The sequence below is a fragment of the Neovison vison genome, chromosome 6 (assembly GCF_020171115.1).
Source record: "Neovison vison isolate M4711 chromosome 6, ASM_NN_V1, whole genome shotgun sequence".
NCBI lineage: Eukaryota > Metazoa > Chordata > Mammalia > Carnivora > Mustelidae > Neogale > Neogale vison.
The window spans coordinates 207,071,342-207,094,861 of NC_058096.1; the positions used below are offsets into that span (position 1 = coordinate 207,071,342).

The 23,520-nt window shown below is 38.6% G+C and overlaps 1 protein-coding gene across 3 annotated transcripts in view; it reads left to right on the forward strand.

Moving 5' to 3' along the window:
* Window positions 1-23,520, forward strand: part of SMARCC1 (SWI/SNF related, matrix associated, actin dependent regulator of chromatin subfamily c member 1) — a 170,918-nt gene that overhangs the window by 63,133 nt on the left and 84,265 nt on the right. For all 3 annotated transcript variants that reach the window (XM_044253682.1, XM_044253683.1, XM_044253684.1), the window contains exons 10-15: window positions 1,216-1,337; window positions 5,240-5,364; window positions 9,674-9,733; window positions 13,808-13,845; window positions 17,585-17,706; window positions 22,169-22,240. In XM_044253682.1, the coding sequence (XP_044109617.1) occupies window positions 1,216-1,337; window positions 5,240-5,364; window positions 9,674-9,733; window positions 13,808-13,845; window positions 17,585-17,706; window positions 22,169-22,240 (539 nt within the window). The remainder of the gene's footprint in view (window positions 1-1,215; window positions 1,338-5,239; window positions 5,365-9,673; window positions 9,734-13,807; window positions 13,846-17,584; window positions 17,707-22,168; window positions 22,241-23,520) is intronic.

The window sequence follows — 23,520 nt, forward strand, 5'->3', positions numbered from 1 at the left end:
GAGACTTTTTAAACTAAAATTCTTTGGTACACAATGTGTGTTATTTATTTTTAAGAAAATTATTTTAAAACTGGGTCTTTTTCATATCCTTTCATTTTTAATTGTTCCTTATTTGCTGTGGAATTGGACTTGAAGTTTATTTTTTATTCAGCGTCCCTCCCCCATATGCTTACATATTTGCTTTCCCTTAATGCAGTGCCAACCAATCTTTTTTGTCATTAGGCATATTCTAACTTCTCTATCACATTATTAAAGAGGCCTTTCCGTAGCCATCTCTGTTCAGATTTAGATGGCTTTTGTATTATTCACTTATTTTTAGGATGATTCTATAAAAATGCATTTAATACCCCTTTTTAAAAGTTTAACTTCAGACTTACTGTATAGTGTGAACAGTTTAGATTTTCTTTAAAACTTCGTGTATAGGCATGTAAGATGACTCATATTTCCAATTTTATGCTACCGAGCTTCTGAAAAGGAACAGTTGTAAGGAGTATGAGGGTACCAGAGATGACGAATGTTTAATTAATGTTTTAATCTCTGATTTTTTTTATTTTGGCACCTCTGGTACAATACTTCGGATCATCTTAGGTGTTAATTCTTTATTGTCTATTTTATTAAATCCCTAATTATCATCTACAGGTTGACTTTCATATTTCACTGTGTATCCTGCAACTGCTGGACTCATTAGCTCTGCTAGTTTTTTGGCAGATTCCTTAGGGTTATCTTTATAAAAGATCATGCCATCTGCAAATAGGGATATTTGTGCTTCTATTAAGATTGACTTTTAAGTCATAAATTGCAATCCTGTTTAACATGTTTTGTGTCCTAAAGTTCTCTCCTGTCCCTTTTATTGATGTGTCAGGACTTGTTTCTGATGCATTTTCCCAAGCTCGTTCAGTCATTATTGTATTTCAGTAATTAAATAGCATATATTTTGTATTTTCCAGTAGTTGTTGAAAATGCTTTTCCCATTTGGAAGCACAAGGTGAACAGGAATGGTTTTTAGTTGTCTGTTTTGTAGCAGTTTGAATACCGGTGGAATGGTTCTGATATTTCCATTGGTGGTACGTCACATGGAAGTCAGAGAATCTTGACTGCTGGTGGTCTGGGATGCTCTGGTATTATCTTTGTGAAGCTCATCTTTGGATGAGGGTTTCTAGAAACTGAGGAGTCAGAAAAGCTGGCTGATATTTATTTCCATTTACTTCTTCCTAGCCAGTCAGAAGTCCAGAGAGGAGAGATAGGAAAGCATCAGCTAATGCTCGAAAGAGGAAACATTCACCTTCCCCTCCGCCTCCTACACCCGCAGAATCCCGGAAGAAGAGTGGAAAGAAAGGGTAAGAACTGCTGCATGATTCAGACATGAATTCAGACATTCAGCATTAAAACAAACTGCAGAGGGCATTCCAGATTTTTACATTTATACTAGAAGTTTCGCTGAAAGGAAGTTAGTTGTCTTATGTTGACTTGGTAGATGTCTTTGCTCTGGTAGCTTGTCTTGTCAGATGTTATCTGATGGCCCATCTTTTGTTGTATTTATCCTAAGGCACTGTGCATACAATCTTTTTTAAGTAGATAGGAATAGTGAAATAATCATAATCTGGTTACATCCAGCACCGCACCACACATAGTTATGATTTTTTTCTTGTGATGAGCCCTTCTAAGATCTGCTCTCCTAGCAAGTTTCAAATGCACGATGCTGTGTTACCTGTAGGCACCATGTTGTCTTACACCTCTAGGGTTTATTTATTTTATAACTGGAAGTTTACACCTCACACCAACTTTTCCGTTCTCCCCCAGTGCCACCAGTGTGTTCCTCTGTCTGTGAATTTGTGTTTTTCATTTTGTTTTCTTTTTTGGATTCCACATAAAAGAGATCATACATTTTTCTCTGTTATTCCACCTAGCAAAATGGCCTCAAGGTCTATCTGTGTTGTCCCAAGTAACAGAATTTCCTTCTTTTTTTATGGCTGAATAATATTCTCTCTCTCTCTCTTTCTCTGTCTCTCACACACACACACACACACACACACACACACACACACATACACACATTTAACTCTGTGTTCTACATAAACATACTGTGATATCTAATCTGTATTTTAAATATATCCACTCCAATTCCGTGGTCAAATTCTGAGAGAAACTATTTTTTCTCTCTCTGGCCTAGCCATGGGAAGGGGATGAATCTTTGCCTTCTGGTTTGGAATTTTGGCTCCAGCTTAGTGAGAGTGGAAACCATGTACAGAATCTTAAAACTGAAAGGGATCTTTGAAGTATCATAAGCATTTTTATTTTAAGAAATAGAGATTGAGGTTCAGAATAGGGAGCTAACTCTTGTAAGGTCACATAGAGATTTTTCCTTGGAGTCAAGATTCTAAGCTGGACTCTCGGCCTCCCGTGGCTGTATCCTTCCAGCTGTGTTCCGTCATCTGCAGCAAGGTCTGAGGGTGGATGGATTATTTGGCCCTTCATCCTTCTTTTCTCTTCCGCTATTTTTCCTTCCCTTTTCTTATCTCCTTTCTGAGTTGGCCATCTGATATTCAGGCACCCTGAATCCAGTCTTTTCTCTGTCTAATTATGTGTTGAGCAGTGTGGCTGGTAAGGAATTTAAGAAATTAAATTCACCATAGTTAGTGTCTCTTTCTCTGATTTTACAACCAGTCCCATTTGGGATCAGAATGACTCGTAGAGGAAATGAACCTGTCCTGTTGCATGTTTAGCAGAGTGCCTTGTTCAGGGCCTCACTCTTGGGCGTTAGTGACTCTTACTTGAGCGGGGATTCTAATTTCTGGTGAATAGGTTGTTGTAGGGATCAAGTGAGACTCAAGACCTGCCTTACAGTGTTTGGCCTGAAGTAGGTACTTAAGAAATGGCAGGAATACTTAACATTTATTATTTTATATTAAATAGATACTTAATTCCTGGATGGCTTAGCTTGTCTTGCCCAGAATTTTTTTATAATTTAATTTTAAAGAGGTTACGTTTAGTCTTAGAAAATGACAGATGCAAAATTTCTTCTTTTCCTGCAACTGGAAATTTGTTAAATTTCTGGCTGTTGACTGGACTGTAGAGATTTACTTGTCATCTTCTCTCCTTTAGCTTCCTTTTATTGAATTTTTCCTGTAGTCAGATTAGTGTTTTTTATACCCAGAACATGCCTCGAATCATGTTATTTCTTTTTTAAAAAAATTTTTTTAAATTAACATATAATGTATTATTTGTCTCAGAGGTACAGGTCTGTGATTCATCAGAATCATGTTATTTCTTTTTATGCTTTTTAAGAGAGAGGGGGAAGCAGGCTCCCTGCTAAGCAGAGAGCTCGTTGCGGGGCTCAATCCCAGGACCCTGAGATCATGACCTGAGCCGAAGGCAGCGGCTTAACCCACTGAGCCATCCAGGCGCCCGAATCATGTTATTTCTCAAAGGGTTGGGTTTTCTGAAGCATTGTGTACTGTGTACAAAAGCTGTTAGGGAAGTTAAAAAACTCTTAAGTTTTATAGATTATATTAATGAGCCAGTCATAGTCCTAAAAGGATGTTGTTATTTTGTCAAGTCAATGTATTATGGTAGAAAAAACCACAAAAATAGATTTTTCTTTAGCGATTAGTGAGAGTAAGCTTCTTTCTTTCTTTTTTTTTTTTTTTTAAGATTTTATTTATTTATTTGACAGAGATCACAAGTAGGCAGAGAGGCAGGCAGAGAGAGAGGAGGGGAAGCAGGCTCCCTACTGAGCAGAGAGCCTGATATGGGGCTCAATCCCAGGACCCTGGGATCATGACCTGAGCTGAAGGCAGAGGCTATAACCCACTGAGCCACCCAGGTGCCCAGATAGTAACCTTATTTCTTAAATCTCTAATCTGAGTCTTACAGTTGATGTGCAGAAAATTCAGAGCTTCCTGATATCTCTGTGAAGAAAGCCATACAACTTTTCCAAGTGTTCCTGGGCCTGAGATCAGTGCACCCTTCTTCCCACGTAGGGGCTGAGATCCAGTGCCCGGACACTAGTGGCCCCCAAACCAAGATGTGATGTTCCGGAGGCTCACAGTGATGGCACTTACCCCCTACTCTGAGTATAAAACACACGAAATTGGATTTCCTGAAATAGATATATGCATATCCTTGAATTGAATATGTCTCTTTTCTAATGAGCAGTCATTCAAATTTCCTGTTGTTTCCTTTAGTGAAAAGACATTGACCTTTGTTTTCCTAACTCATGTTTTATTGACCTTCCCTGCATTTTTCTTCCTTTTTTAGGTTTTTGTGTCCCTAACACCTTTAGGTTCACAGGTTTTTTAAAAACTGTTATGCAGTTTTTATTCAAAATTTTAAAAATATTTTTACCTGTGTACCTGGTTCTGACCTATGCCAGTATCTGGTCTGTCATAGAAGAGAACTCTGCTTAATCCCTCAGCAGCATGAGGACTCGGGCTGGCCCGCTATATATTTTTGTCAGCTCTTTCTCTACTCCTCACTTATTTGCTTCCTGACTGTTCCTTCCCAGAACAGGTTATCTCTTTCCTTAAGCCTTTACTCCTGTACTCATTATCCTAAAACATTGTCCACTTTTTGGTGAATTGTTTCCAATGTTTAGCTTAACTGTCACCTTCGATCTTAAGTCTTATTTTCTTGGTACCCTATTTGTTTCTGGCATATCATATTGTATGAGATAGATGATAATTTCCCTAATTCCTCAAGGTAAGGAGTCCTTCCATTCTTGTTTGAACCCTAATCTGCTTTCTGGAATGTGTTAGTTTTTAAATTAAATGAAGGAAAGAGCAATGGCAATTTTTACACACACACAAACAAAATTGGTACCATCCTAAGTGATTTTATTTTGCAGTTCTTAATATTTGGTTGATATAAAAGAGCCAGGAAAATATGGTCGTACATGTCTTTGTGAAAATTTCTTACATAAGCGATTGTTGATGTGAGATATAATATGTGCCATATTTCCTTAGCAGATGTTCTTTTATTACGTAATTTAAGCCCCCTTTAGGATGCTGTCTGCAATTTGTATAGTAGGATTTCTGGGCCAATTTCTTAACTCCCAATAACTTTTATTTTCCTTCTGGCTGGCTTGATGTAATTTGGAAATGTACCTAATTTATTTGATTTCTATTTGTCTTTTAAAACAATTCTGAACATAGATTCTTACAATGAGGGTAAAGCCTCTGAAATATCTGCTGTGAGTAGCTATAGTCACCTTATTTATATTTTTATATATTATATGCTTTAGCCAAGCTAGTCTGTATGGGAAGCGCAGAAGTCAGAAAGAGGAAGATGAGCAAGAAGATCTTACCAAGGACATGGAAGACCCAACACCTGTACCCAACATAGAGGAAGTGGTGCTTCCAAAAAATGGTTTGTATTCCTCTTCCTGGACTATAAGAGTATTAGATGTGATTTAATCACTCATAGCAATGCCATGGGATGAATCATTTCTTGCTCTGTGCCACTAGTTCCCAATTTTCAAAGTTGAAAGTGTTTATGACATTACCTCTTTCACAGTCTTTTTGTCTACTTTTGCTGCTTATTGAGAAAAACACTGTGACCAAAAAGTTCTCTTATGCTCCTTGCTGGGACAGATAGTTGAGCAGGTGATGCTTGATCTCAGGGTTGTGATTCAAGCCCCACAGTGGGCATAGAGCCTACTCAGAAAGAGAGAGAGAGGGGGAGGGAGAGAAGGAGGGAAAGAAAGAAACATTCTCTAAATTGAGCAATGCTTTGAAATAAATGTTTTCTTTATTTTTTTTTTAAGATCTTTATTTATTTATTTGACAGAAAAACACTGAGTCGGGGAACAGAAGCAGGGGGAGTGGGAGAGGGAGACGCAGGCTTCCTGCCGAGCAGGGAGCTTGATGCGGGGCTCGATCCCAGGACCCTAGGATCCTGACCTGAGCTGAAGGCAGATGCTTAACGACTGAGCCACCCAAGCACCCTTGAAATAAATGGTTTTTAAATCCCAGTAGAATCAATATACAGATGAGAAGGTGGTGTATTATCTGTGTACTTTTTAACCTTTTTAAATCAGTTATTGGGAGGAGAATGTTAGACCCTTCTAACTATATTTGTGGATTTATTTTTTTCCCTGATTCCTGTGAATATTTTTTCTTTATGTATTTTCTTCCTGTGCTTTGAAGTTCTGCTCTTTAAGGGCATATGCACTTAGGATCATCATGTCCTGATGAATTGACTCTTATGTCATGTGTGTCTACAGGCCACAGTAGTGCTTTTCTTGAAGGCCAAGTTTCTCTGATGATAATAAATCCTCATCACACCACACCCTTTTCTTTATTTCTAGTTTTTTTTATTTTTTTTTTTAAATTAGTCTCCATTGCACTGGACTTCGGTAGAGTAGTTTTGTAAATTACACAAGCTTTGTTCCTACACATTAGATTTCCGACTTCCATTTCTCTTGCCTCCTGTTACTTTCACTTTGATTATGTAAAGCATGTTGATTTTAAACAGCATGTTGTTGAGATTTGCCCCCCCCCACCCCACCCCAATACACATTTTTTTTGTTTTTAGTTGGAGTATGTGGTCCACTGAGGTATAACGACTATTGATGTCGTTGGGCTTAAGTCTGCCATCATGATTTTTTTGTTTGTTTGTCCCTCTTGTATCTCCTCCCTTCTTTTGTTTTAATCCACTACTTTTGCTGTTCTATTCTGGCTTCTGTGTTTGCTTTTCTTCTTCTTCCTCTTTTTTTTTTTTTAAGGTTTTATTTATTTATTTGAGAGAGAAAGTGCCTGAGTTGGATTGGGGAAGGGCAGAGGGAGAGGGGGGAAGCAGACTCTCTGCTGAGCAGGTAGCCCGACACTGGGCTCTATCTCAGGACCCCGGCATTATGGTCTGAGCTGAAGGCAGATGCCTAACCAACTGACCCACCCAGGTGTCCTAGCTTTTCTCTTATTTTAGAACTTCTATGACTTCCTTTTTTATATAGCCTAGTTCTAATTGAGATATTCTTCACATAGCATAAAATTCACCAGTTAAAGTATATTTTAGTCACTCCAGTTGTTTTTTTTTCAGTGTATTCATTATGTTGTACAATCACCACCTCTTAATTCTAGAACATTTTCATCCCCCTGAAAAGAAACCCCATACTTACTAGGTGTTCGTGTAGATTATCTCCTTCCTCCTATATCCTGGCAACCACTGTTCTGTGTTCTGTTATGTAGATTTTCGTATTCTCTACTTGATTTTTACCTCTTTTTTCTTAGTAGTTGCTGTAGGGATTACAATATACATTTTTCAGGTTTTTTTTTTTTTTTTCTTTTTAAAGATTTATTTGTTTGTTTTAGAAGGTGAAAGTGCAAGTGTTGGAGGGGGCAGAGGGATGAGGGAGAAAAGACTCTCCAGCAGACTCTGTGCTAAGTGCAGAGCCCGATGGGTATCTTGATCACAAGAGTCAGATGCTTAGCTGACTGAGCCACACAGTCACCTCTTTCTCTCTCTCTCTCTCTTTAAAGATTTTATTAAGTAATCTCTGTACCCAGTGTGGGGCTTGAACTTAAAACCCACGATCAAGAATCATATGCTCTACTGACTGAGCCAGCCAAGTGCCTCCAGATTTATTTATTTATTTATTTATTTATTTAAAGTTTATTTGAATAATCTCTGTACCCATTCTGGGACTCGAACTCACAACCCTGAGATCAGGAGTTGCATGCTCTTCCGACTGAGCCACCCAGGTGCTCCCCAGATATTTATTTTAAGTAAACGAGCTACGAAGGTGATTGTAGTCCTCTAACAGATAACTAACTGAAAGGAAAAGCTATAATAATGGGTTTAATATAATTTGGACACAGGAATGGCTGAATTCATCAGTGGAGTAGAAAGTTTGGTTCAACTGTAGATCCATGTTTGTTTATTAATTTATTATGAATTTGACAGGACCGATTTGTGGGAAAAGACTAAACTGTTCTACAAATACTCTGGAAAAAATTTAGTTCTATTTTTTGTATCATAAATAAAAATTAAAGCTTCAGGTTGATTAAATTGTCAAATTAAATGTAAAAGTAAACTTCCAAATACTAATGTACTTTAAGCAAGTGTTAACGTTGGGGGAATATTCCTTAGCCGTTTAATAGAGAATTAGAACTGTAAATTTTTATAAAGATTCTTACACCCTGGGCCGCCTGTGTGGCTTGGTGGATTAGAGCCTCTGCCTTTGGCTCAGGTCATGATCTCAGGGTCCTGGGATTGAGCCCCACGTCAGGCTCTGTGCTTGGCAGGGAGCCGGCATCTCCCTCTCTCTGTCTGCCTCTCTGCCTACTTGTGATCTCTGTTGAATAAATAAATAAAATCTTCCCCCCCCAAAAAAAAAGATTCTTATACCCTATAGAGTAAGGGGCAGACTATTTTGTACTGGTAATTTTATCAAATTTCGGGGCCAATAAATGTGTGAAAAGATGCTCAATCTTATTTAACCAATGATATATAAATTTTTTTTTTTTAAAGATTTTATTTATTTATTTGACAGAGAGAGATCACAAGTAGGCAGAGAGAGAGAGAGAGGAAAGCAGGCTCTCCGCTCAGCAGGAGATGCGGGACTCGATCCCAGGACCCTGGGATCATGACCTGAGCCGAAGGCAGCGGCTTAACCCACTGAGCCACCCAGGCGCCCCTGATATATAAATTATTAAAGGAATATTTTTCATCCATTAGATTTTTAAAACTTAGAAAGCAAGTTTTGAGAAAGTACGTAGTCTCAAATGCTATCAGTGGTAGTATAAATTGATAAAAGCACTTAACACAATTTGGTTGTATCTGTTCAGTTTTATAATGTGTACATTGAGTAGCAAATTTTAATTTCAGACCTCTCATTTTAAGTAAGTGAATGTGGATTACACTGCAGTAAAAAATTGCAAATAAAGTAAGTTTCCTTTAATATAGCACTAGTTACCTTATGACCCACCTTTGGACACTGTGGATTTATTGGAAATGAAAGAGATTGGGTGCCTGGGTCACTGCCTTCAGCTGAGCAACTGCCTTCAGCTCAGATCATGATCCTGGAGTCCCTGATGGATTCCTACATCGGGCTCCCTGCTCAGCAGGGGGTCTGCTTTTCCCTTTGACCCTTCCCCCTCTCATTCTCTCTCAAATAAATAAAATCTTCAAAAAAAATAAAAGATATAAATTAACTAAAAATACGTAGCATGGAAAGGTCATACAGGCCCACTACTGAATGAGAAAAATAGAGTGCTAAGGAAGAGCGCAGTAGGGGTAACATTTCTATAAGATTTAAAACCCTCAGATGTGTTTTGAAGTCTACATAGATATATAAAAGGTATTAATAGTTCTCCCTCAATTTATTTAAGTGAATGGCACAAAAATCGAATCAACAAATGTACAGAAAATGTAATAAAAAATACTTTTGGGGAAAGGATTGAAAGGTTCTTTTCAGGTTTTGACCTATATATTTTTGTGTTGTGTACTTTTTGTCATGGAAAAATATCGGTGCTTGGGAAATTAATTACAGAATGTAGTCTGTTAAAGTAAGTGTTAATCCTTCTCTGTTGGGCTTGGGTTTTTCATGAAGGTGAACACTGGATGATTGCGGATTTGCTGTGAGATTCCTGTCGTTTTCAGTCCTCTTTTATTCTGTTTTCTTCTTTTAAAAAAGTGGAACTTTCCCACTAAAACATGATTTTTTTTTTCTTTCCAGTGAACCCAAAGAAAGACAGTGAAAACACACCTGTTAAAGGAGGAACTGTCGCAGATCTAGGTAAAAACCAAAGCAGTCTAGACACTTTGTGGGTTTTTTTCTCTTGAAGATTCAGTTTCTTTGACAAATCTTTCTTTCCTGAGAGATGTCGCTTCCAATTGCTACCTTTTTGTCCAGCATAGATGTTGACCATGACTCCTTCAGCACCATTGTCATTTCGTTGGCTGCCATATCAGGAAATATAATTTCCTGTGATCCATTTTTTCCATTCTTACTGATTTGATTTTGCCTCTTCAGAACAAAAGTGTGCTGTCTTTTAAATGCTTTATTTTCTAAAGTATTTCTTCTAGCTTTCTAAATAGTGTAAGATGAGAATCACATCATCTGCTCAAACTATTTACAAGTCACAGAGTACATTTTCACAAGTGAGGCATAATCCACGGATGTGCTGTTGGGTAGACAAGAGGAGGGTAGTCACTTGTTCCATTTTAAGAAGATAGAGGTAGTTGTAAACGTCTTTGTTCTCGAGTGTTATATATGGATCTCAGTTTCTTTCTTCACTTGAAAAGATCAAAGGAGGGGCTGCTGGGTGGCTCAGTCAGTTAAGTGTCTGCCTTTGGCTCAGGTCATCATCCCAGGGACCTGGGATTGAGTTCCACTTCAGGCTCTGCTCAGCGGGAAGTCTTCTTCTCCCTCTTCCTCTGCTCCTCGCTCTTGCTCTCTCCCTTGCTTCCTCGCTCTCAAATAAAATCGTTTTTAAAAAAAATCAAAGGAGAATCTAGTGTTTTCAGTATGTATCAAATTTTTGACTTTAGGGAATTTTCCACCTGGGAGGGGTAATGTGGAAAATGAGACTTTGGTTTCTCCATCTCCTCACTAAGTGAATTCTGTATTTCAGGCAAATTGCAGAGATTGTTCCCTCCACCACCCCCAAGGGTCTCTTTTTCCCTTTAATGATTTATTTATTTATTTTAGAAAGCACAAGTGTGTGTGAGCTCATGAGCTAGGGGAGGGCCAGAGGGGGAAAGTATCCTCAAGCAGACTTCTGCTGAGTGCGGAGCCCTAATCAGGGCTCGATCCCAGGACCTGTGGATCCCAGATCATGACCTGAGCCAAAATCAAGAGTCAGCCACTTAACTGACTGAGGCATCCAGGTGCCCCTTTTCCAGAGATTCTTGATGACAGCTGTGAGTAGGTAGGTAGGGGAGGGTTTGTTTTGTTTTGGTTTTCATTTCACTATACCCTCCTTTTTCTGGGTATAGCCTGTCATTTAACGTTGGTGGACAGCTCCATTTTTGATTATGTCAAAAAATAGAGAATTAAAGAATTGAGAATTGTCTTGATGACAGTTTATTTAAGGTGGTGTTAGGTTGACAAAATAAATGAAAAAGAAATGCTGTCAAAACATTGTTCCTCTTAATTGTCTTTAACATTATTAATAGGATATTAATAAATATTTGTAATTTCCATTTTCTTTTTTTATATTGTCTGTCTCACAGCTGGTACTTACCACTGAACCAAAGCCCAGGAAAACAAAACTAGCTGTATGCAGTCTTTTATATTTTCAGTAATGTAGTAGGGTAAATGATTCCTAAGACATGATTATCTTCACTGGAACAGTTTGCTAAACAGAGTAATAGTTTGTATTTCTTAAATATATATCCTGAAAAGGAATCAATCTTTAGTTTTAAGGAAGCGGGTAGTTGTCTTTTTAGAAGCGGAGGTAAGTATTAGAGAATTTTTGTAATAGACTTTATCAGAGGAGTCAAACTGAAGCCAGTTTTAAGCAATAGATAGAGGTGTCAGTTGGATTAAGACTTTGTGCTGGGGGACGCCTGGGTGGCTCAGTTGGTTAAGCAGCGGCCTTTGGCTCAGGTCATGATCCCAGCATCCTGGGATCGAGTCCCACATCGAGTCCTTGCTTGGCAGGGAGCCTGCTTCTCCCTCTGCCTCTCCCTGCCATTCTGTCTGCCTGTGCTCGCTCTCTCTCCCTCTTCTCTCTGACAAATAAATAAAATCTTAAAAAAAAAAAAAAAAAAAAAGACTTTGTGCTGGATATAAGGGATCTTCCCTTAGTGTTTGTGAATGGTTTGAAGTCTGAACAGTAAGGGTGTTATGGCCCAAGATGATGCTTATTACAGTTGGAGAGTCTGTGGAATTTGAAACTTGTCCTGGCTTCTCATGCAGGGACCAGCTGGCTTTTCCATGTATCACTGAAACATCTGGCTTTCTGCATTAGGTATAACCTGAACCATGCCGGGGTAACTGATCCAGCAACTGGGAATGCCTCTTCATAGAGTTGTTTATTGCTTTAACTTGTCCGTATTTTGCCTTATATGTCTTCTAGCTATGTATACCCAGTACTTCGTTCCTGTCTTGAGATCTCGGAAAGGTCAGGATCTAGGGACTGAGGTGAGGCTGTGATTGCCTACATCTGAAAGGAGGAAAAGAACGTTTATTTTTACTGTTTAGCAATCAGTAAGCAGGTTATCTGTCCCTCCTACTTTAGTATTATCAGAAGTCTATTTCCCTTGGGTACCAAGACTACTTACTGCAGGGACAGAAATCTGTCAGACTAAATTTAAATGGTATATATTTTGGCCAGGGAGAGATCATTAGGTTGTGTTCCCACCATTTAGTGAGAAATTGTTTATCATGTGGTTCAGCAAGATCCAAAGGACAAGAAGTTCATGTTTGACAACGTCATTTAGATCTGTTTGTTCACTTCCTAGAAAAAAAGTCGTCAGGGTGCAGAACTGGGTGACCGTGATTTATTTACCACATTCGCGCTGGCAGGTGTTTGTCTGACACATCAAGCAACATCGCCATCTCTGTTTTGCATGAGTTCCTGCCAGGTGTCATTCTCCATACGTTCACATTTCACTGTAAAACTATGTCAGCCCCGTGTCACTGATGAGGAGATGGAGCCTGGAGGAGTTCAGTAATGTTTCCAAGTGTACAGCTATTAAGCGACAGAGCACAGAGTTAGGTCCCGGGGTGTCTCACTTTCGTTCTTCTGCTTGTGTTCCTGCACTCTGCCCTGGTGCTGTGCTCGTTTCTCCTAGCCTTTATTGATGCTCATAGTGACCTTAGAGATCTGTGAAGGCGGCAGGTCCACCCCCATCTGCTGCCCTTTGACCGGGCTGCTTCCTGTCTGGGAAAGGCTTGCTTTGTCGTTCCCTTCTTTCTGTATTTGGAAGGATCCACCCATCAGGCCCTCTCTAAAATACATTGATTTGTTTTCCTCTGGTACCATTTGATACCTGTTTGTGTATTTTCTCTTCTCTCTCTTGCCATTTGTAACTGGAATGTAAACTCCAAGAAGTCGGGACCTTTCTTGTTCTTCCTTGTGTCCTTAGCATTTGGACCGTGGCTGGCAAGTTTGAGTACTGCCTGTTCACGTACTACTGATCTTTGTATATTCTCTAAAATAGAGGCTGGTGGACTTACCCTGGAAAGGGCCAGATAGTAAATGTTTTAGACATTGTGGGCCACGTGGTCTCTGTCTCAGTTGATTAACTTTGCCATTATAATGCACATGCAGCCTGCCTTCATATATAGACAATTAACCATTCTGGTATTTTTTGCTATGGAAATCAGCTGCCTTGTTTACATTATATTTGGGTTTACTCCTGTGCTTTTGCAGGGCCAGCACAGGAGTGCTGTCCTAGAGTCCTCTGTCCTCAGAATATATTAACACTCTTACCAGGACTTTGTCTGTAGTGACTGATTTTCACAGCTTTTCTTTTTTCTTTTTCCTTCACTCGTTTCCTCTGAGATCCAAAATGTCATTACTTTGTTTCATCAAATCGCAGGAGACAAGAGCCCTAATCAAGTCCTTTACCTTTTATTAGCAAGATCATGACTAAGATAGTAGCCCAAGTAGTAATTAATTACAAATTCCCTGTTGTTGGAAATTTTTAATTATTAATGCTATGAAGTTCTACTCACTTTGGTGCTTCTGTGTACAATTTCAGTTTACTGAATTACTAGAGGTGGGTTTGCTTTAGTAATGCTTTATTTCTTTCCTATTCTCTGTATGGAACAATTAAAGTTTTTAAAATTACCTTGGTTTTCAAGTAATCCAAAGAGCAGTCCTGATTTTTAAATAAATCATGTATTTTGATTTTACAGATGAACAGGATGAAGAAACAGTCACAGCAGGAGGAAAGGTAATGATTTAGTTAGGCCTGGTGGAGAAGAAGCTATCTGAGGGTCCTCTGCATGGAGCAGGAAGAACACTGATTAGAAGTGTCCTTAGAAATGTTCAATTTTGAGGGCCCTTCTGATCTTTTTTTAACACACTCCTGAAATTTGTCTTTCTTGACTCTGAAAATTTTATTGAGAGGAAATTTCTATCTTCTCATGAAGTGTTCCTCTTATGCTGTCATTTCTGGTTCTGTCACCCACTGGTTGCAAGGTAGTAATCAGAGCTGACGGCAGTGTTCCAAGTGTCCTCTTACAGGACAGGTTAAGCAGGGACCACGTTGATCGCCTTGACTTTCTCACTTCCATTTCTTTGAGTGCATCTCCAGCCCCCAGCCCTTGAGGATACTCATAACGTTTTTTGAGCCCTCATGGTCAGCAGCTTCCTGTTCCATCAGTCCTGTGGTAGAGACTAGTAATAATTATGTTGAAAAGTGTTGGATTTCAGGCAGGATTTTTAGTAAATGGCCTGTTCATTCAAACTATCATATTTGACTGTGTTACTAGTTAAGTGTAACTGATCCTTAATCCCTCAAATAACAATCCTCTTGAAATAACTCTCTCACCTTGCTGAAAATGGGTAGTTGTTTTTTCATTGAATTAGAGAAATCCCCCAAATTGACACTTACTGTGTTTTTTTAATACATTCAAGGAATGAACCTGTTTATGATAGGATTTTCCTAAAAACTTTAGAGAAACTCAACTCCATAAAGCTCTTTAAGGAAATTACTCTTAGGATTCTTTTCTTTTAAGATTTTATTTTAGTTTTTAAAGATTTGTTTACTTCGGAGAGAGTGTTGCACAAGTAGGGGGAGGGGCAGAGGGAGAGAATCTTAGCAGACTCCCCACTGAGCGCAGATCCAATGTGGGGTTTGATTTCAGGACTCATGAGGTCATGACCTGAGCTGAAACCAAGGGTCAGACTCTTAACTGACTGAGCCACCCTAGTGCCTGGAAGTTTGTTTTTTTTTTCTTTTTTCTTTTTTTTAGATTTTATTTTTAAGTAAGCTCTGTACCCAGTGTGGACCCGAACTCACAGCCCCAAGATCAAGAGTTGAACACTCTACTGACAGAGCCAGCCAGGAGTCCCTATGATTTTTTTCTTTAAAATTAGATTTCTTGGGGCACCTGGGTGGCTCAGTGGGTTGGCCCTCTGCCTTTGGTTTGGCTCATGGTCTTAGGGTCCTGGGATCGAGTTCCGAGTCGGGCTCTCCGCTCTGCTGGGAGCCTGCTTCCCCCCCTCTCAGCCTGCCTCTCTGCCTGCTTGTGATTTCTCTCTCTCTCTGTCAAATAAATAAATAAAATCTTTAAAATGAATAAATAAAATTAGACTTCTTTAGTTAAAGAGCTACTTAGCAACCATTAACAGATGTTATATTTGTAAAAAGATGTCATCGGTTGGTGTAAATACTGTTGTGTGGCAGTGGAAGAGACCGAAATAAGCCAGACAGTTGTGACCTGTAGGGTTATTTTTATGCCAGGGACAAGGAGTATCTTGAAACCAAGACCAGGTCTGTTGTATAACTAAAACCAAAGCTGGTTAGAAAATAATTACTCTAGGGGAGCCTCTCTGTCAAATAAATAAATAAAATCTTAAGAAAAAAGAAGGACGCCTGGGTGCCTCAGTTGGTTAAGCAACTGCCTTCAGTTAGTTAAGCGATAGCCTTCAGCTCAGGTCATGATCCCTGAGTCCTGAGATCGAGTCCCACATCAGGCTCCCAGCTCCATGGGGAGTCTGCATCTCCCTCTCACCTTTTCCCCCTCATGCTCGCTCTCTCTCTCAAATAAATAAAATCTTAAAAGAAAAGAGTTACTAAAAAAATAGTAAAAAAGAAAATAGTTACCAGTTAATCGCTGGTCCCATAATGTCATCCCGTGTGTCCCCTCACTCAGATAATTAAATCATTGACTACTGGCTTTTGTTAATTCCAGTGGCAGTCTTTCCCTGGTTTTCCTAGAGTAAAGGAAATTTTTTATATTCTAACTGAGTTGGCAAAATCATTTAAGTAACAACCAGAGTTTCCTTGGGCCTTTCATACATTATGTTTTTTTCTGTATTCATTAATCTTAAGAAACTTATTGTCTTAAGTTTCTAGGCAGTAATACTAGATCCTCACTATAAATACTCAACACAGAACATTTTCGATTATTTATTAATTATTTCATAAGAATAAAAACAGTAAAGCACCACAGATAAAAGAGCGATGGATATAATGGTATAACTGTAGAAGATTGAAAACATCTGAATGTCAGAAAACTTACTGCCTGTGGTATTCTCTTGTTTTTATTTATAAAGATTTTATTTATTTATTTGACGGAGAATGAGAGAGGGAACACAAGCAGGGTGAGTTGGAGGGGGAGAAGCAGGCCTCCCACTGAGCAGGGAGCATGATGCGGGGCTTGATCCCAGGACCCTGGGATCAGGACCTGAGCTGAAGGCAGATGTTTAACAACTGAGCCACCTAGGTGCCCCTTCCTTTGGCATTCTTGGTAAAAATGTTTCATCAGAAGTTAATTATGAAGGATAAGTAATATAAACAGAGATTTTTAGATACTGCATAAGTCATTTGTTCTGGAGTTTTGAAGCATTTGAATGTCGTGGGGTACCCCCCCCCCCAAATGGGGGCAGGGATTAAAGGAAACTAAAGAGATGTGGTATCATATAATGTGGATTCCTTGAACAGGTTCTGGTTTGGGGAGAAAAATGTATAAAGGGCATTTCTGGGATTTCTTGGAACCATTTGAATATAAACTGTATTACATGATAGTATTTAAAAGTAATTGTTACTACTCTTTACATAAGAAGTGTTCTTGGGTTTTGAGCCAAAGCAATGATTTTTAAATTATTGTATTAGCCAGGCCAGGTTTTTTGGTGGAATCATTTGTAAAACCTCTGTACATGTGACAAAAATGAGAGCTGACTTTCAGTAGTGAAAATGGTTGAGAGTGTAGGCCCTCAGACTGGGTTTTCTGGAGTTACACTCTTTTTACAACTTACTGGTTCTGCGCATCATTTTCTCATCCGTAAAAGAGGTGATAATACCTGCTGTTATTGTGAGGAATGAGAAAAGGTGCACATAGCCACTAGCAGATCCTTACTGGTCAATCTTTGGGATAGGGGAAAGTGTGCCATTGCGCTTCATTAGTGTCCTTGAGTCACCTTCTTATAAATAACTTGAGAACAAGTAATTTAGATCTGTGATCCTAGGATTAGATAAAACTGGACACGTAAGGGGCGCCTGGGTGGCTCAGTGAGTTAAGCCGCTGCCTTCGGCTCAGGTCATGATCTCAGGGTCCTGGGATCAAGTCCCGCATCGCTCGCTCTCTCTCTCTCTCTCTCTCTCTGCCTGCCTCTCTGCCTACTTGTGATCTCTCTCTCTGTCAAATAAATAAATAATCTTAAAAAAAAAAAAAAAACCGGACATGTAAGAAGCAGGCTTCTGTGGGAAAAGGTTTGGGCCTTCTCCAATGAGTTGATTACCTTATCTGTAAAAGGGAGGAGTCTCCTGTGTCATTTGGACATCTTATGAAGGTACTTTGAGAACTGTGAAAGGCTGCTTTTCATTGAAGTTTGTTTTTCCGAGATTTGAAATTGGATTAGGGAGCTTCATTTTGTGCCATAATATGAGTAGTTGGAAAATAGTTGGGAAAAAATTTATGTTCTGTTGTTCTCTGTTTCTCTAAACTCTGGGTTCTCTTCTTTAGGAAGATGAAGATCCTAGCAAAGGTGATCAGAGTCGCTCACTTGACCCTGGAGAAGATAATGTAACCGAGCAGACCAATCACATTATTATTCCTAGCTACGCGTCGTGGTTTGATTATAACTGGTGAGTGGGCCGTGTACATGGGTGAGTATGGTTCTTAGGAATGGGAGAACTTCCTTGCCCAAATCCCTGTATCAGTAATCAGTGTCAAATTGGATGAAGGGAAATCTTAAAAAAGGGGGGGAAGGTGGGGGCGCCTTGGTGGCTCAGTCAGTCAAGTATCTGCCTTCTGCTCAGGTCCGGATCTCGGTCCTGGGATCGAGTCCCACTTCAGGCTTTCTCCTTGAAGGAAGTCAGCTTCTCCCTCTCCCTCTTCCTCTGTCCTCTCCCTCTCTTTCTCTCTCTGTCAAATAAATAAATGAAATCTTAAAACAAATATGGCTGAAGGGAGATGGAAAGTGATTTTATTTTCACTTTGGAGTCTTTAGAGTAGTTTAGGGATGGAAATGATGATGTGTTGTACTTAGGGATTGTAAAATTTTTTCAGGTTAGACCAACTCATTTAGAATCAGTTGTAATTCAGATGGGCAAATAATTTATTATTTAATAATTTTAAAATAAAGACATTCATTATATGATTTTAAAGTATTAGGGGCACCTGGCTGCTCAGTTGGTGGAGCATGCGACTCTTGATCTCAGGCTGTAAGTTCAAGCCCCTGAAAAAAACACATATTAAAGAAGTACATTTTAAAAAGACCTCCTCTCACTACCTAGTAATGGCTTCATTTTTTTTTTTTTTAAGATTTTATTATTTATTTGACAGACAGAGATCACAAGTAGGCAGAGAAGCAGGCAGAGAGAGAGGAGGAAGCAGGCTCCCCACTGAGCAGAGAGCCCGATGCGGGGCTCGATCCCAGGACCCCAGGACCATGACCTGAGCCAAAGGCAGAGGCTTTAACCCAATGATCCACCCAGGTGCCCCTATGGCTTCATTTTAATAGAAAAAAATTTTTTTTAAGTGAGTTCTGCATCCATTGTGGGGCTTGAACTTATAACCCTGAGATCAAGAGTCAAATAGCTTTACTGACTGAGCCAGCCAAGCACCCCAGTGAGAAATATTTTTAACATTAAGATGCTTTTCATATATAAAAAGTTTAAGAATGGGGCACCTGGGTGATTTAGTCTGTTAAGCGTCTGCCTTTGGCTCAGGTCATGATCCCAGGAGTCCTGGGATCAAGTTCTACGTTGGGCTCCCTGCGAATCTGCTTCTGCCCCTCCCCCTGCTCCTTCTCTGTCTCTCTTTCTCTCTCTCTCTCAAATAGATGAGTAAAACATCTTTACAAAAAAGAAGTTCAAGAAAACACCTTCCTTAGCATCTTCCCTGTCATTTACCACAACCGTTTGGCATCACTGGAGTATTGTTGTAATCCTATATATCTTATTTGGTGATTATTTTCAAAGTGTGACTATTTCATATCAGGCTGATTTTTATTTGGCTTTTTATTTTTATTTTATTTTATTATTTTTAAATTTAATTTTTTTCAGTGTTTCAAGATTTATTTTATTATTTTTTTTAAAAAGATTTTATTTATTTATTTGACAGACACAGTGAGAGAGGGAACACAAGCAAGGGAATGGGAGAAGCAGACTTCACACCAAGCGGGGAGCCAAATTCGGGGCTCAATCCCAGGACCCAGGGATCTTGACCTGAGCTGAAGGCAGATGGTTAATGACTGTGCCATCCAGGCACCCAGGCTTTTTATTTTTAAATATGTGTACCAGAATATGCCCCACCAAATAGTTAGCTCCTTTAAGGTACTTTCATTGGAAAGTTGTACACTTAACTCCAGTGATGTTGCCCTTACTTGGAGTCTTGTGGTCTTATTTGGATCTACTGCTTGCTCTCGATTATTACACATTATCACTTTTTTTTTTTTAATTTTCTTTTTTTTTTAAGATTTTATTTATTTGACAGAGAGATAGAGAGCACAAGTAGGCAGAGTGGCACAGGGAGAGAAAGAAGCAGGCTCCGTGCTGAGCAGGAAGCCCAATGTGGGGCTTGATCCCAGGAACCTGCTATCACGACCTGAGCCGAAGACAGCCGAAGACAGCCGCTTAACCAACTGAGCCATCCAGGCGCCCCAGTTTTTTTTTATTAACATATAATGTATTATTTGATTTAGGGGTAAACATTATTCTTTAAGGATAAGTGATCTTATCTATGTGTGTCTTTGTATATATATGTCTTTATACATGCATTTAGACATACATATATTTAGAAATATACATGCATTAGACATAAAGATATATATGTGTATATATATATACACATGTGTATATATATATACACATATATATCTTTAGAAGCCAATTTAAAAGAATATGGTTCACTTGGAACTATACCTGACTTTTTTCCAAAAACCACAAAATATGACTCTAATATTGATACTTCTCTGCATGCCTTTAAGATCAACTCTGAATGGCATTCCTAAATGTTTTGAATAAATGGAACCTAGGACAGAATAAGTATATAGCTCTTCTTTGAAGGTCAATCTTCATTACATTGACGATGTGATTTTTAAATTTGGAAGTGTCTCAGTTTTACTGTTGGTAATTGTAATTACATTTTCGGATTAAGGGCATAATTGAGAAACTTGTGTTCTTTTCCTCTAAAATTAAAAAAAAGGCAGTCATAATAGTATGTAGCTTGGAGGGTTTTTATAGGTTACAGAAACGCTCATTTGCATCATAACCATTGCATGACATAAAGCTTACTCTTACGGATCATGGAGGTGTAACTCCCATCCCTATTTTATAAAGACAAGTACTGTGTCAGTGGAAGCGTTTCACCATTGCAGTGGACAATTGGAATAACTTCAGTTTTCTGATTCTGAGCATCCCACTTCCTGACTCATTCTCAGAACCTCAGGAATCAGCTACCAGCAATTCAGAAAAGAAAGTGCTTAGGGTTCAAAATTCATGTGTGTTTTGTTCTTGGTGAATATAGAAATTGTGGTTTTTTGTGGGCTTCCTAACCTTTAACAATAAAAACAGCAAGAGGCATGTTTGAACTATATAATTGCTTATAGCTGTTTTTATAGTAAAACTTGGAAAGTCGTTACACATAACTATAACCTGATATAGTACTAATTCATCTTAGAAATTATCTTCCTAGAAGTTTTCAGGTTAATTCATTGTATTTATAGTATTTGGCAGTACAGATCCCGTTCAAACAATTTAAATGTTCCCAAATGATGCAAGAATAAATGCTTTTTTTTTTTTTTTAAGTAAATTAACTCTGTTTAAAATGGGGATCGAACTCAGGACTCTGAGATCAAGAGTCACATGCTCAGGGCACCTGGGTGGCTCAGGGGTTAAGCATCTGGCTTTGGCTCAGGTCATGAGCCCTGGGTCTTGAGATCGAGCCCTGCATTGGGCTGCCTGCTCAGCGGAAACCTGCTTCTTCCTCTCTTGCTTCCCTTACTCGTGTTTTCTCTCTCACTCTCTCTCTCTCTCTTTCAAATAAATAAATAAAATCTTTAAAAAAAAAAAAAAAAAAAAGAGTCATAGGCTCTACTGACTAAGCCAGCCAGACAATGCCTATAGTTACAGTCACAATTATTGATTTGTTCTTCCCTGCATAACCAGTACATACTGCATATCTGGAAAGCCACTGAGAAACTACAAAGTATCATCATAAAAACACTGCATTAGCGTCAAAACCTTTGTACTATATACACAGTTGGGTCATTTGTATCGTGCATTAGACTTGATTTTTACCTGGTCTCTGTAGTGCTTATTACCTGTAACACTTTATAAAATTACCAGTGCCTTTATCTCACTATTAAAATTCAGTTCTATAATCTTTTTAAAGGCAGTAGATTACCAAAATCTTTTAAAAAAAAATTCAGTTCAGCACAAACTCTTTGAGGGCTGGGCAAAAGGGTTCATTGATGTTAAGAGCCCAAGAAACTGCTTATTGGTAAATTCCATAGTCTTTTGGCTGGTCGTTCGCTTCATCAGTTTGTTGCCATGCCAGCTGCTGTGATGTCTGGCCATTTCCAGTGAACTCTGTATTTTGTTGCTCATCATCTACTTATGATGTGTTATATCAAGAACATAATGCAATACATAGCTTTCAATGTGTTGATAGAAGTTTTTGAGTTTAGGTTTGGGAATGGAAAAACTACAATTAAGTTTTGCAGGTGAGAAGGGGAAGGCTTTATGCTGTTAATACATAGAACTTGTATGAGACAATTAAGTTCTTTCTTTCTTTTTTTTTTTTAGCTTTTATTTATTTATTTGACAGAGGGAGACACAGTGAGAAAGGAAACCCAAGCAGGGGGCGTGGGAGAGGAGAAGCAGGGAGCCGGATACGGGGCTTGATCCCAGGACCCTGGGATCATGACCTGAGCTGAAGGCAGACGCTTAATGACTGAGCCACCCAAGTGCCCCAAGATAATTAAATTCTGAAAATAATGTTCAGTTTTTGGAATTACCAATTTTCTTTGAAAATTAAACAAACTTAGTTCAAATTTCAAGATTTCATTTTTCCAAGAGGACTTTTTATTTTTTTATTCCCCAGTATTCACGTGATTGAACGGCGTGCTCTTCCTGAGTTTTTCAATGGAAAAAACAAATCCAAGACACCAGAAATGTGAGTGAAATGTGAAGATGTAATCTTGATACTGTTACTTACTTTAGAATGGGGTCAGTGTCTAGAAAAATTGTTCATTTGAATGTGTTGGGCAGGGGTTTTTAAAAGGATACTTCTGAGTTCATTTTTGCTAATGTGTAGAGGTCTGCAAATGTGTTATTCCGTCCAGAGCAGTGTTCATATTTCAGCCACACAGAATTCCTTGTTGTAAAGGAAATTTTTCTAGATTTTTTTCTTTCATTTGCATCTTGAACCTACAACCTTGAACTACATGGATGTCAGCTCTTATAGCTAAAATTGAGTTCGGTAACAGGCATTCACAAAATGGGTTCAGGTTTCTCCCAGACACTTTCCACCTTGTATGTACCTGTGTGTAATAGATTGTGTGTGTGTGTGTGTATAGTAAGCTAGGAGAAAGTGACATCTTTATCTTGTTTTCCTGATGAATGACTAGTAATTCAAGGAATGCGTAACATGATGTCACAGCTGCCTATAAATCGATCTTAATTACATAAGCATTGTTGTGCCTTTACATTGGAAATACAAAAACATGGATGGAAGAATCTTGTTAGGAAGTATTTTTCCCTTTGCCTTGTGACCCTTAAATACATGTTTCTGGAAACCCTTCCCCCTAAAAACAAATCCACACCTATCATATTGTAAAATACTTTTCTGTATTGTCTTTATAGCATTAATTCATTGTTTGTTATGCTTATGTGATTTCACAAATAGATGTCTCATGTTTCTATTGTTAGGGAAGGATAATTGTCCACATAAAACACATGTTAGAATACAGATAATTGAATAATAAGTATTTTCTTGTAATAGATTGTCCATGATAGTTTGAGAGTTTAAGTTTAGATGTCAGAGATAATTCCTGCCTTTCCATGACAAAGCTGTAAGGTTTCATTTAAAAACCACAATCAGAGAGTTGGCATAAGAAACCCTTTTAGTTTTTCCATCTAGTTAGACATGGTATATTCATCTAGCTAACATGTTGATTGCCAGCATTTGTATAGATACTTAGGGTTCTTGACAGTCTTCTGTTTACAAGCACAGTTTAGCAGTTTAGTCCGCTAGTCCACTTAAATTGAAACATTTTTACCTTTGGGTCTTTGTTTATCCACCTGTGCTTATACAAGACCTTTTTTGAGCAGACCTTTTGTACTCTGATGTAGCTGCCCTTAACCTGCCAGATTTTTGATTTGCTTTTGTGGCAAGAACTTTTGCTGGGTCTCAAGCATCTCAACAATCTTGTTTTAAATATTTTGTTGGAAAAA